We start from the raw sequence: 13,559 nt of genomic DNA, 5'->3' as shown, positions 1-13,559 counted from the left end.
TTGCAAAATAATATTCTGACTTTTCAATTTTAACTAGAAAGTCAATAATTGATTCATAAAAATCCGATTATTTTTAATATGCAAAATAATATATAATGAAATATATAAAACACCTATTGTCATATGTGTAAACCAATTTTATATGCAGATATATTTATTTTATTTATAAGTGTCAAATCTTTAAATATAAGTTTTTGTCTTATAAAAATATAATTATATTATCTACTGTTATTATTAATCTCTGATATATATTTTTTAAAAATTTAAATAATGAGAACAACGAGATAATTTTATTTTATTTGGTGTCAAACGACCGTTTAGAGAATAGGACCCGTTCTATTTTAAGATTTGTGATTATTTGCGGATAACAACAATTTAAGTATTTTGTCATTTTCATTTTCATTTGCTATACTAAGGGCTGTTTGAAATATCTAAAAAAAATTCCAAATGTTTATATTGAATATTGGATGTTTGAAATTAATATTATCTTGTGCATTAATATCGATTCCTTCTTGATTAAGTAGCAATTTCAGTATTTTTTTATGACCATATTTGGATGCTATTATTAATGCAGTTTCAACTATATTAAACGAATTCCGAATACATATAATTAATATCAAATTATTCAAATTAATATTGTTTTTAGCATTTATATCAATTCCTTTATATGCAAGAAGTATTTGAGTCATTTTTATATAATTCTTAGCACTTGCATACATAAGTGCATTTTTAAATAATTTAAATGATTGCCAATTATTAGATATAAACCCAAAATTTAAATTTTAAATATTATCTTTAATATTAACATTAATTCCTTTTTGCTCAAGAAGAATCTTAACAATTTCTATTTTATTATATCTGACTGCTAAAAGAAATGCAGTTTCAAATAATTTAAATTATTTCCATACATACAATTGAAACATCAAAATATCAAAATAAATTATAAATAAAACATTTGAATGGTTTGAGCATTTATATCAACGTTTTGAATTCGAAGCAAGATTTTAATTATATCATTTTGACCATTTACAGATGACCAAATAAGCTTTGTCCAAAATAATATAAACATTTCCCAAATTTTATATTGAAATTAAAAATTATTAAAACTAATTTTCTATAAAACATATAAATATCTTTAGCATTAATATCTAATCCAATGTTCTTTTGTGCAACCAACAATTCCACAATTTCAATTTGATCTTTAACAATTGCATAATCAAGTGCTGTTCTAAATAATATAAATAATTTTCAAATATTATTTGAATATATTAAAATATAAAAATAAATTTTATATCAAATAAATATATATCTTTTGCTTTAATATCAATTCCTTTTTGTTCTAAAAGAATTTTAACAATTTCTACATGACCATTTAAAGATGCATATATAAGTGCTGTTTGAACTATTTTAAATAAATTCCAAAAATCACATTGAAATATTGACTTTAGAATTGATATCAATTCTTTTTTGTTTGATAAGTAAATCCACAATTTCTTTAAATCCTCCTTGGCAAGCGTAAACAAAAGAAATATTAAATGTTTTTAATTAACTATAAATTTTCAAAAACAATAATATCACGAAATAAATATTGAATAAAACAAACAAATATTTATATCATTAATAATTTCTTTGTAATTAAGAAGTAATTTAACTATTCCTGTGTGACCATTTTTAGATGCAAGCACAAATGCTGTTCTAAATAATTTAAATAATTTCCAAATATTATTTTGAAATAGAAAATTATTAAAATAAATATTAAATAAAACAAATAAATATTTATAGCATTAATATCAATTCCTTTTTGTTCAAGAAGTAATTTAACTATTTCTGTATGTCCTTTTTTAGATGCCCAAATAAGTGCTGTATAAAATAAATTAAATAATTTCCAAATATTATTTTGAAATAGAAAATTATTAAAATAAATATTAAATAAAACAAATAAATATTTTTAGCATTAATATCAATTCCTTCTTGTTCAAGAAGTAATTTGACTATTTCTGTATGACCATTTGAAGATGCTAAAATAAGTGCTGTTTTAAATAATTTAAATAATTTCCAAATATTATTTTGAAATATAAATTTTATATGAAACAAATAAATATCTTTAGCATTAATATCAATTCCTTTTTGTTCAAGAAGTAACTGAACTATTTCTGTATGACCTTTATCAGATGCTAAAATAAGTGCTGTTTCAATTAATTCAAATATTTCCCAAATATTATTTTGAAAACCAAAATTATTAAAATAATTATCAAATAAAACAAATAAATATCTTTAGCATTAATATCAATTCCTTCTTGTTCAAGAAGTAACTTAACTATTTCTGTATGACCTTTTTTTGATGCATACATAAGTGCTGTTTGAAATGATTTAAATAATTTCCAAATATTATTTTGAAATAGAAAATTATTAAAATAAATATTAAATAAAACAAATAAATATCTTTAGCATTAATATCAATTCCTTCTTGTTCAAGAAGTAACTTAACTATTTCTGTATGACCTTTTTCCAATGATATTATAAGTGCTGTTTGAAATAATTTAAATAATTTCCAAATATTATTTTGAAATAGAAAATTATAAAAATAAAATTTATCTTTAGTATTAATATCAATTCCTTCTTTGTCAAGTAGCAATTCAACAATTTCTGTATAACCTTTTTTTGATGCATACATAAGTGTTGTTTGAAATGATTTAAATAATTTCCAAATATTATTTTGAAATAGAAAATTATTAAAATAAATATTAAATAAAACAAATAAATATTTTTAGCATTAATATCAATTCCTTCTTGTTCAAGAAGTAATTTAACTATTCCTATATTACCATTTATAGATGCACAAATAAGTGCTGTATTAAAAAATTTTGATAATTGTTAAATATTATTTTGAAATATAAAATTATTAAAATAAATATTAAATAAAACAAATAAATATCTTTAGCATTAATATCAATTCCTTTTTGTTCAAGAAGTAATTTAACCATTTCTGTGTGACCATCTCTAGATGTCAAAATAAGTGCTGTACTAAATATTTTAAATAATTTCCAAATCTTGTTTTGAAAAATAAAATTATTAAAATGAATTTTATATGAAACAAATAAATATCTTTAGCATTAATATCAATTCCTTCTTGTTCAAGAAGTAAATAATTATTTTTACTATACATTTTTGTCCCTTTTTTATTAATAAGTAACTTAACTATATCAATTTGGCCGGATTCCGATGCGATTATAAGTGGTGTGTTTAATATTATGAAGAATCATTAAATATTTAAAATAAATACATACATTATTGTTAATGTCAATTCCTTCTTTTTCTAGTAATAAGTTTATTATTTCTACATAACCTTTTTCACATGAGATGGTTAAAGCTTTATTAAATAATTTAAATCAATTCCATACTGAATAAAATAACATTTTATTATACAAATAAATTTGGTTTTTTACAAGATCAATTCCTTCGTGTTCAAGTAGTAACTTTACTATTTTTGTATGGCCATGTTTAGCTGCTAAAACAAGTGAAGTTTGAAATAATTTCAAGAATTTTCAAATATTATTTTATTACTTTAAATAATCAAAACATATTTTAAATAAAACACAAAAATATTTTCGGCATTAATATCAACACCTTTTTGACTAAGAAGAATTTTTACTACATCTACATAACCTTTTTTAGATGCACTTAAAAGTTTTGATTCATAAAATATTTAAAAATTCCATATTTTATTTTGAATAATTAAATCATATTGAATAATTTTGAATGAAATAAATAAATATTAATATCATTAAAATCAATACATCCGTTATTAATTAGGTATTGAATAAGTTCTTCATTCCCTAAAAAAGATGTGATATCGAAAAAATTTATTTTAATAGGAACTTTCCCATGAAAATATTGAACAATAAGTAAGTTACCCGTATTGATTGCTTCAATGATAAGTGAATTATTAATTTTCATTCCTTCGTTTACCAAAAATGAAAGAATTTCATAATTACTATATGAGATACACTTAATTCCTAAAGAAGTCAAATTCGCGTTTACAATTATTTTGTTTTCATAAATATATTTAAATATATCATTTCGATGAAATTCAATTGCTGCTTCATATGCATCTTCAAATGATGAATGATTTTGTTCACATAAATGAATGATTTCTTCATTTCCACCTGCAATTGCATATTTACCTGTATTTTTTACATTTGCACCATTTATAAGTAAGTATTTGAAACATTTAATTGCAGAAAAAAATGCTGCATAATCAATTAATGTAACATTTTTTTTATTAACAAATGAACATCTTTCATAAAGTGATGGTTCAATTATTTGATTAAAATCAAAATCATTTTGTGATGACATTTCTTGAAGTTTTTCGATTTCATCATTTCGAATTATTTTTGCAATTTCATTCTGATTAACTCCTTCTTTAATTAATTTCTTATGAAGTGCAAAATCATTCTTTGAAAGTTCTTCATAAGAATATTTTTCATTTTTTCTTGTGGATTTGCTTATAATATTTGGAAAATGATGTAAAAAATATTTTGTTTTTATTTTTTGACAAATTTTGAAATCAATAAATTGATTGTCAATCATTTTTTCAAGAAGATAATATGATTCTTGAGTATTAAGAAATACAAGAATTTGTGTAAAGATATCAATAACGCTTATATGTCGTCTTGCTTCAATTTCATATTCCATAAATTCAATTTCTTTTAATAATTCAAAGCAGATTTTATCAGAACCTTTGACAACAAAATATGAATATATTAACCTACAAATAATAATATTAAATGAATACGAAAACTCGTCTGTATAGTGTTTTAACAAAAATTCGATTGATTGTCTGATTCGATCTTCTTCTGAATTATAAATAATTTGTTGAACATTTTGTGATATTTGAAGGTTTTCTTGGTATTTTCCAGTGATTTGACTTTGACCGCCTCCCATAGAAAGAAGAAAAAATGCAAAAACCTTAAATGCTCAGAAATTTTTTCAAACCAGGCAAATTTTGAAATTATTTTGACAGAATTCTATTGTAAGTGGAAAATATACTCCACTTTTCTGGAACGATCATATTATATTGAAAAAGTGGAAATGTCAAAATATATATAAATACATCTTACATCACATGTCGCCAAATATGAACAAAAGCTCAAATACTTCACCAAAAAGAAATATAAGTTCAGCAAGCCCTAAAAGACAAAAGACTCAAATTAATTTTGATAGTGAAAATTCAAGTGATATAGATCTTGATATAGATATTGAAATAATTCCAGTGGCAAAAGAAAAGAGCGAATCCGAAAGTGATGAAGAGAATACAACTGTGTCTGTTATCAATGAACCTCAAGAAATTGATAATGTTGAAGAAACAAAAATTCATCATGATGAACTTACGATATTATATAACCTTTTATTACCACCTGAGCAAGTAAATGAAACGCAAGAAGAATGGAGTATTAATTCATTTGTCAAAGAATTAGAAAACAATGAAACAAATTTTTCAAAAGCATAAAATGTTGAAGCTAAATCCAAAAAATTCTACAAACCCTGACGAATGTTATTAGGTAAATGTTTATATATTAAGTTATTTTATTGAAAATTTCAAAATCATTAATCACTCATTTAATGCTTACAATTTGTTTGCAAAAGAACTTAATTTTAATACCAAAGGAAATATCATATGATACAATTTTATTGTTTTAATTTTCATAACTCTTCCTAGATATATATGTAAACAATAACATTATCTCAAACAACAAAAAGTAAACCACCAAAAGAGACTTATCTTGTTGTTCTGTATTCAGCGATATTTCGAACACCAATGGTTTGTTTTCTTCATTTGCTTCATTCAATTCTTCATAAAAATCTGTAAAATGATTAATTTTTCTTTTGACGCTAAGTGCTTCTTTTGCAATTGTTTCATTAAATGATTTTAAAATGTTCTGTGTCGCATTTGAAGCGTACTTGATGGTTCGTTCAACACTTTTTGAATACTCAACCGTTTTTATCGTTCTCCGTTGCCACTTTTCCGAAAAGGGGTGCACCGATTTGCGAACAAACTCACTCAAATCTTTGTATGATGCAACATCAATACAAACATCGCTAACTTCATCAATAGAATCAAATACTTCTGTTAAAGTTGCTTCTTTTCCAAGACCATATGTTGAGTAATTTAATAACTTTTGAAATTTTGGATTTCGAAATTTCAAATTTGTGTTTGGCTTAAAATTCCCATATTTATCTATTTCTACAATTGGTTGAAATCGTTGAGTTGTCGTGTTTCTGTTCGCTTTAAATTGAATTCCATATAGCTCTAATCTCATTGCTTGTTGATTGGATTGAGATGTAACACCAAGGAAACTTTTGCTAATATCTGTCGAAAGTGAAACATTAAGAACCTTTTTGAGTTTCCCGGCATTAGAAGCATCAACTTTAACAAGCATGTTTTTATCTGAAAATGTAAGTTCAATAAAAATATGCCTTTTGTGGTGAAAAACGATAGATTTGTCAGGAGCTGTTGGAAGTGTTTCAAATGATAAATCACCATCGTTTTCTAAAACAAATAAATCGATGGAATTTATTCTGTCTTTTTTTGTGACCTTACCAATGAGGGAAACTCCTCTAAATTTTGTTGGACCTCCACCTAAATTTCCAGAAGATCCATATGAATCAATCAACCAAATACCAAAACCTCCATCAATTCCTTCTGTTATACATAATTCAAACTGGACGGACCAATTCCCTGTTGGAAGGACTACATTTGTCCATGCACCTCCTCTATGAAATTGTAAAGGAGGAGATAATAAAATATATGTTGCATTTACTTTTGCTGCTCCTGTAAATTCCCAAACACCGATATTTCTTTGCCCATCATTTTTAAATGGTGATAATAGATCAGCTGAGCTATAACAAATTGAGAATGAGAAAAAAGTAAAAATCATAAATCAGTTGGGTTCCAAACAAACAATGTCAAATCCGATAAGAAATTACAACAAAAAAATGATTTTGATTTTCAACCAAAAAAGAAGTTAATTTAACTTCTCATGATGTGGTATTGAGTTTAAACTTTAAAATGGGTTGCTTGCTTCTTTAATAAAGTAATTCAATTTTACTCAATTAAATTTATCACAAAAAAATTCATGTGATTCTTGAATAAGTATTACGTTTTTGGCTGAAAATTCGAACAAGTTAAATCATAACGTTTTTCTTATGAATTTAATCCAATTTAATTTCATTAGATCATGAAATATTGGATGCAGTCACAAAAATGTTTTTTAGCTAACAATTTCCTTGTTTGGGAAATAACATTCGTGTTAAGGACAAAAGTTACGAATGCATGTTGAATATTTATAATTGTTTAAAATCTAATAGCCATAAAATCAGTGGTTTATTTTAGTCGAAAAGATCATCGAATCCACCTGCCAATTCAACAACTTCTTCTTCTTCCTTCTTTTCTTCTTCTTTCTTTTCTTCTGTTGCAGATGCAGCAGCAGGAGCGGCGGCGCCACCACCAACAACTGCAAGTTTAGATGAACCTTCCTTGATTAATTCTTCAATGTTCTTTCCATTTAATTTTTCAAGAAGTGCATCAATTGCTTTGGCATCAACTTGAATTCCAACGCTTTCAAGGATTGCTGTGATCTTTTCTTTTGAAGGAGAAGCATCGCCACCAGCTTGAGCGAGAAGATATGCTGCAATATACTTCATGGAGCTAAAAGGTCGACCATAACCGCTCGACCGTTTACTCTGAATTAAACCATTTAATAAACGGTCACTGCTGTAAATATTTGTAACTTTTTACAACAGAAGTGTTTTTTAATATAATGAATATTCAAAGTTATATTTATTTGAATTTTAATCGCGTTTTTATGTTAAAACTCTAGGTTTTCGATTCGCGTCCTAAAATAAATTATATTTACATGGGCAATATAATGTTAGTCATAAGAGAAAATGAGATATGATCATCTTTTTTTTTTGTAAGCTTTATTTCGTTTTCAGAGCATTTATCTATGAAAAAGTGAAACAATCATTTTTTGAAAATTTAAGACTTAAATCAATGCGTTAAATTAATCTAAAAGTAGCTATATAATCTTTTTTTACAGAAGAATTTTCAAAAATATCAAATATATGATAAGTTTTTTATGTGAGGAAAAATTTGACGAAATGTATTAATATGAAGATTTTCATGAATAATTAATAAAATATAATTTTGTTTCAATAGATAAATAGAAAATTTTTATTAGTACAAAATGGTATTGGAACAAATTTAATATCTTATTAATTCATCGAGTTGACACAAGGTCAAACACCAACCTTAAGTAAATCCACTATTTCTTTGTAACCATAAGTCGTAGCACGCATAAGTGCTGTATTAAATGACTTGATTAATTTCCAAAAAATATTTAGACATATCAAATTATTCAAATAAATTTTAAATTAAATTCATAAATGTCCTTAATTTCGGTTTTAATTCCACTATGTGCGAGAAGTGATTTAACTGTTTCTGTATGACCCTTCCAAGATGCAAGTATAAGTGCTGTTTTAAAAAAATATAATAATTCCCAAATATTATATGAAAATAAGAAATTATTAAAATAAATATTAAATAATTTTCATAAATATTTTGAATATTGACATCAATTCCTTTTTGTTTAAGAAGCAATTTAACTATTTCCACGCTCCCATTAGAAGAAGCAAATATAAGTGATGTCCAAAATAATACGAATGATTGCCAAAAGTATATTTAGAATATATGATTTGAAAAATAAATTTTAAATATAGCAAATAAATATTTTTAGCGTTGATATCAATTCCTTCTTGTTTAAGAAGTAATCTAACAATTTTTATATGACCAATTTCATTTGTATGCATTAATGCATTATTAAATATTTTAACTAAATTTTAAGTATTATTCCGAAACATAAAATTTTTAATAAAAATTTTAAATACAGAAAATAGATATTTTTTGCATTAATATCAATTCCTTCTTGTTCAAGAAGTAATTTAACTATTTCTGTACGACCATACATAGATGCAAGCACAAATGCTGTCTTAAATAATTTAAATAATTTCCAAATATTATTTTGAATTTCCAAATTATTAAAATGAATTTTATATGAAACAAATAAATATCTTTAGCATTAATATCAATTCCTTTTTGTTCAAGAAGTAATTTAACTATTTCTAGATGACCATTTTCAGATGCACATATAAGTGCTGTCCAAAATAATTTAAATAATTTCCAAATATTATTTTGAAATATAAATTTTATATGAAACAAATAAATATCTTTAGCATTAATATCAATTCCTTCTTGTTCAAGAAGTAACTGAACTATTTCTGTATGACCTTTATCAGATGCTAAAATAAGTGCTGTTTGAAATAATTTAAATAATTTCCAAATATTATTTTGGAATTTCAAATTATTAAAATAAATAATATCTTTGGCATTTATATCAATTCCTTCTTGTTCAAGAAGTAATTTAACTATTTCTGTATGACCATCTCTAGATGTCAAAATAAGTGCTGTCCAAAATAATTTAAATAATTTCCAATTATTATTTTGAAATATAAAATTATTAAAATAAATATTAAATAAAACAAATAAATATTTTTAGCATTAATATCAATTCCTTTTTGTTCAAGAAGTAATTTAACTATTTCTGTATGACCATATTCAGATGCCAAAATAAGTGCTGTTTGAAATAATTTAAATAATTTCCAAATATTATTTTGGAATTTCAAATTATTAAAATAAATAATATCTTTGGCATTTATATCAATTCCTTCTTGTTCAAGAAGTACTATTGCAAATTCTATAAGATCTTTTTTGAATGCAAAAATGAGTGCTGTTTTAAATAATTAGGATATTTTGTAAATATTTTTAAGTAATATCAAATTATCATAATAAATTTCAAATAAAATTACAAAATATTTTTAATATTAATATAATTTTGTTCAAGTAAAAATTTTAATATTTCAATATTAACATATCCTTCATAAGAAAATAATATAAATTTAGAAATCTTTTTTGAAGAATATTTAAAAATATTATTTTCATAAAGATATTTGAAGATATCATTTCGATGAAATTCAATTGCTGCTTCATATGCATCTTCAAATGATGAACCATTTTGTTCACATAAATGAATAATTTCAAGATTTCCACCTGCAATTGCATATTTACCTGTATTTTTTAAATTTGCCCCATTCATAAGTAAGTATTTAAAACATTTATCTGATCCAAAAAATGCTGCATAATCAATTAATGTAACATTTTCATGATTAATAAATGAACATTTTTCAAAAGATGATGATTCAATTGTTTGATTAAAATCAAAATTTGTTTGTGATGTTATTTCTTGAAGTTTTTCTATTTCGTCGTTTCTAATTGTGATTGCAATTTCATTTGGATTAACTCCTTCTTTTATAAATTTCTTATACTTTTTACCAGCATTTTTCTTAAAATATTTGTGATTTACTATATAATAGGCGTATGGACGTTTACATGTATCCAATGAAATCAATTTTAATTCATCCATTTTCACTAAAAGAAAATTTGATTCGTTTGAATCCACTCGAAATAGATATTTCATGAATGAGTTCAAAATATTATATTCATTGTCTTCGATTTTTTGGATTAAAGAAAGATATATTTTGTAATCATTAATTCGAGAAATAATTGCAGAATATATTAATCTGCTAAATATTAGATTGAAATAAGGCAAAAAAAAATCATTACTAAGTTTTATTATTTGCTCAACTGTTTGACTGATATTTTCTTTATTTAAAGAAAAAATAATTTCTTCTAATGTTGAAATTGTTTTGGAACACTTTTTTAACAGTGAATGGCTTGATTCAAGTTTGGATTTCACATGATTTTCATTATTTTTCATCAACATAGAAAACAATAAACTGAACCCCGCGACCAATTTCAAATGTTTACATCATTTTCATAAGTTTACGAAAAATTTAGAGACATGTTGTGCGAAAACAAACGGTTTTGTGAAAACGATAGTTGGATTGATTTTAACGGTTTCTCAAAAAATATTACAAAAAAGTTTACAAGCCAGAATAAATAGTTTCGGAAATTTTATACTAACAATTGTAAAAAAATTCTTGTTTTTTAATAATTATATGGTAAAAATTGGTATTATTGGGTGGCTGCTTGAAATTCAATTGATCTATTTTTCAATCATAGCCCAATACTTAATGTCCCAGACCACCAAATTTTTTTCACTTAATATGGTTAAACATATTAGCACAAGATTTTGTGAAATTACATTCAGGAAATAGATGCATAGCATTTTTTTGAATTTGTATATTTCCTTTAAAAGTGACATTTAACGGTCACATATTAAGGAAATGGCCGAACAGCAAATACGCCTTCCAGAGGATCAAATGAATCAATATATCAAGTTCCGACAAGAGGAGGAGAGGTGCATAGAAAATATAAACAGAGCTACAGTACAACTTGATACAGAATTAAGAAATAGAAGATCAAAATACATCACCCGTCAAGAAATTGCAAAACTTCCGAAAGATGTTCCTGTATATTCGTCTGTTGGAAAAGCTTTTTTGCTTGATTCTGTTCCAACCACACTAGAAAAGTTGAGATCTGACTTAGGAAAATGCGATGAAAAGATTTTACTCATAAAGAAAACAGGCATTTATATTCTTGGCCAACAAGATGATGTTCGCAACCAAATTGATGAACTTTTGGCCCCATACATCAAAAAGTAAACATTCCATTAACACATTATTTAATTATTTGTAAATCTTGGAATGATTACAATAAGGTACTAAAAATAATTCCTATTATTTGAAGAAGGAAATTTCCAACGTTGAACGTTTCTGTTTTGTCCATAAATTGGTAAAACAATTTATGCGTTTTTTCATGTTTTTTAATACATACATCGTATTTTTTTCTGAAGATATTCAAACCTATAAAATATAAAGAGAATTATAATTATTTATAATTATTCTTTTGATAATTTGATTCATGTTTAATTATTTTCAATGTTTTGTTTCCCTTTTGGAAGGTCTTGTAATTATGCTCTTAGAGAAAAATAATTGATTAATTTGTACCAAATTCTTGAAATTTTTTCTCTAACGATGTTGACCGTTTATTTGATCAAAAAAATTTAAATTTTTTGATCACGTTATTGTACTAATAAGCTTAGTTATAACACACATAAAAGCCTGTATGAGTTCCAAAATATTGGGAACTCGCCAACTAATTTCAAAAACATAAGTGATTTAGCAAAAACACCACCATGATCTTCCTCCTTGATCCACTGGCTGTACAGATTGATTCTCTTCGTCTTCTTTAGTTTCAGCAACACTTGCATACATTCCAGCAAGTTTCCTAAACATTTCATCAACACCTTCACATGTTCTTGCGCTTGTTTCACAGTATTCGGCACCTAATCTCTTAGCTAATTCGATTCCTTCTTCAGATTTCACTTTTCGTTTATCGGGCGGAATGTCTTTCTTGTTTCCACAAATGCATATTATTGCATCATGAGATTGTGCAACAATCGAATCGTACCAGTATTGGACGTTTTCGAGAGATTTATGATCATCAAATGAAAATGTAATAATAGCAACATCAACACCACGGTAATAACTAACAGTAACAGAACGGAACGATTCTTGGCCAGCTGTATCCCAGATGCTAATTTTGACTTTGTTATTTTGATGAATAATTGTTCGAGATAATGAATGATCAGAGATTGTTGGAACAGTATTGGTAAATTTATTGTCTACGAAGCGGTTCGCAAGAGATGTTTTACCAACGTTGATATCACCGATAATAATGAATTTGGAATTGAATTGATTTTCTTCACTAATCTTTGACAATTGTTCTTGCTCTTCTTCTCTGGTTCTTTCCATTTTTCTTTCGTTTTCTTTGATTTTAGATTCCTCTTTATTATCAATTCCATTTCCTGGTTCCGGTTTATTAGCCATTCTCTTCTTGAAAAGAGGATTATTACTGAGGTCCATTCCACCCATTGGTGGCGCTATACGAGAAGGCTGTCCAGGTTGCTGTAATGGAGGTCCAGATATTTTTCGTGCTTGTTTTTCTTTGGACTCAAGCTCTTCTAAGTGCTCCCTTCGCTTTATACGTGCCAAAGAAACGCTGCCAACCCTTCTTCTTGTTTTCTTTAAATTCTCCAATATGTGATCTGGGAAAACAGTTGGTTCTCCAGAAAAAACATCATCAAAGTCATTTTTTGCTTTCGTGTTATTTTCGTTTAGCGATGAATTGCTGGGGCGAACTTTGCTCATCTGTAAAATGGTTTTAAAATGCTCAAAAATTGAATTAATTCATTTGAAATTGATTTCGTTCAAAAAGATATTTTGAGTGCGTAGAAATTTTTTGTGATCATTTTATATTCAATTCCATGGGTTAAAAGACAATTCAAAAAAATGCCAAAAAACATTTTCAAAAACAATTTTAACTTTTCATTGTTGAGTATTCCGTAAATTTTAACCAATGCACATTTGCTATAAATTTATTTCACACAAAAATTCCAAAATTGATCACCATAATAGTTTGA

General features: G+C 25.3%; 3 protein-coding genes across 3 annotated transcripts; 1 reads left to right on the top strand and 2 right to left on the bottom strand.

Annotated features, from left to right (window-relative positions):
• Window positions 1-7,389: 7,389 nt before the first annotated feature.
• GO595_001076 (60S acidic ribosomal protein P2) lies at window positions 7,390-7,704 on the bottom strand (the record flags this gene model as incomplete). Its single annotated transcript, XM_067913479.1, has 1 exon — window positions 7,390-7,704. One exon carries the CDS (start codon window positions 7,702-7,704, stop codon window positions 7,390-7,392), a length of 315 nt encoding a protein of 104 aa, XP_067778694.1.
• A 3,657-nt stretch (window positions 7,705-11,361) lies between these two features.
• Window positions 11,362-11,739, top strand: GO595_001075 (Prefoldin subunit 1; the record flags this gene model as incomplete). Its single annotated transcript, XM_067913468.1, has 1 exon — window positions 11,362-11,739. The coding sequence occupies one exon, from the start codon at window positions 11,362-11,364 to the stop codon at window positions 11,737-11,739; it is 378 nt and encodes a 125-aa protein (XP_067778693.1).
• Window positions 11,740-12,255: 516 nt separating this feature from the next.
• GO595_001074 (GTPase Ryh1) lies at window positions 12,256-13,287 on the bottom strand (the record flags this gene model as incomplete). The annotated part of the gene is made up of 1 exon (XM_067913457.1): window positions 12,256-13,287. The coding sequence occupies one exon, from the start codon at window positions 13,285-13,287 to the stop codon at window positions 12,256-12,258; it is 1,032 nt and encodes a 343-aa protein (XP_067778692.1).
• Between the last annotated feature and the right edge of the window lie 272 nt (window positions 13,288-13,559).

The sequence above is a fragment of the Histomonas meleagridis genome (assembly GCF_020186115.1).
Source record: "Histomonas meleagridis strain 2922-C6/04-10x chromosome Unknown contig_12, whole genome shotgun sequence".
NCBI classification, from domain to species: Eukaryota; Parabasalia; order Tritrichomonadida; family Dientamoebidae; genus Histomonas; species Histomonas meleagridis.
The sequence above is the reverse complement of the archived record's forward strand: the minus strand, read 5'-3'. Positions and strand labels throughout refer to the sequence as shown.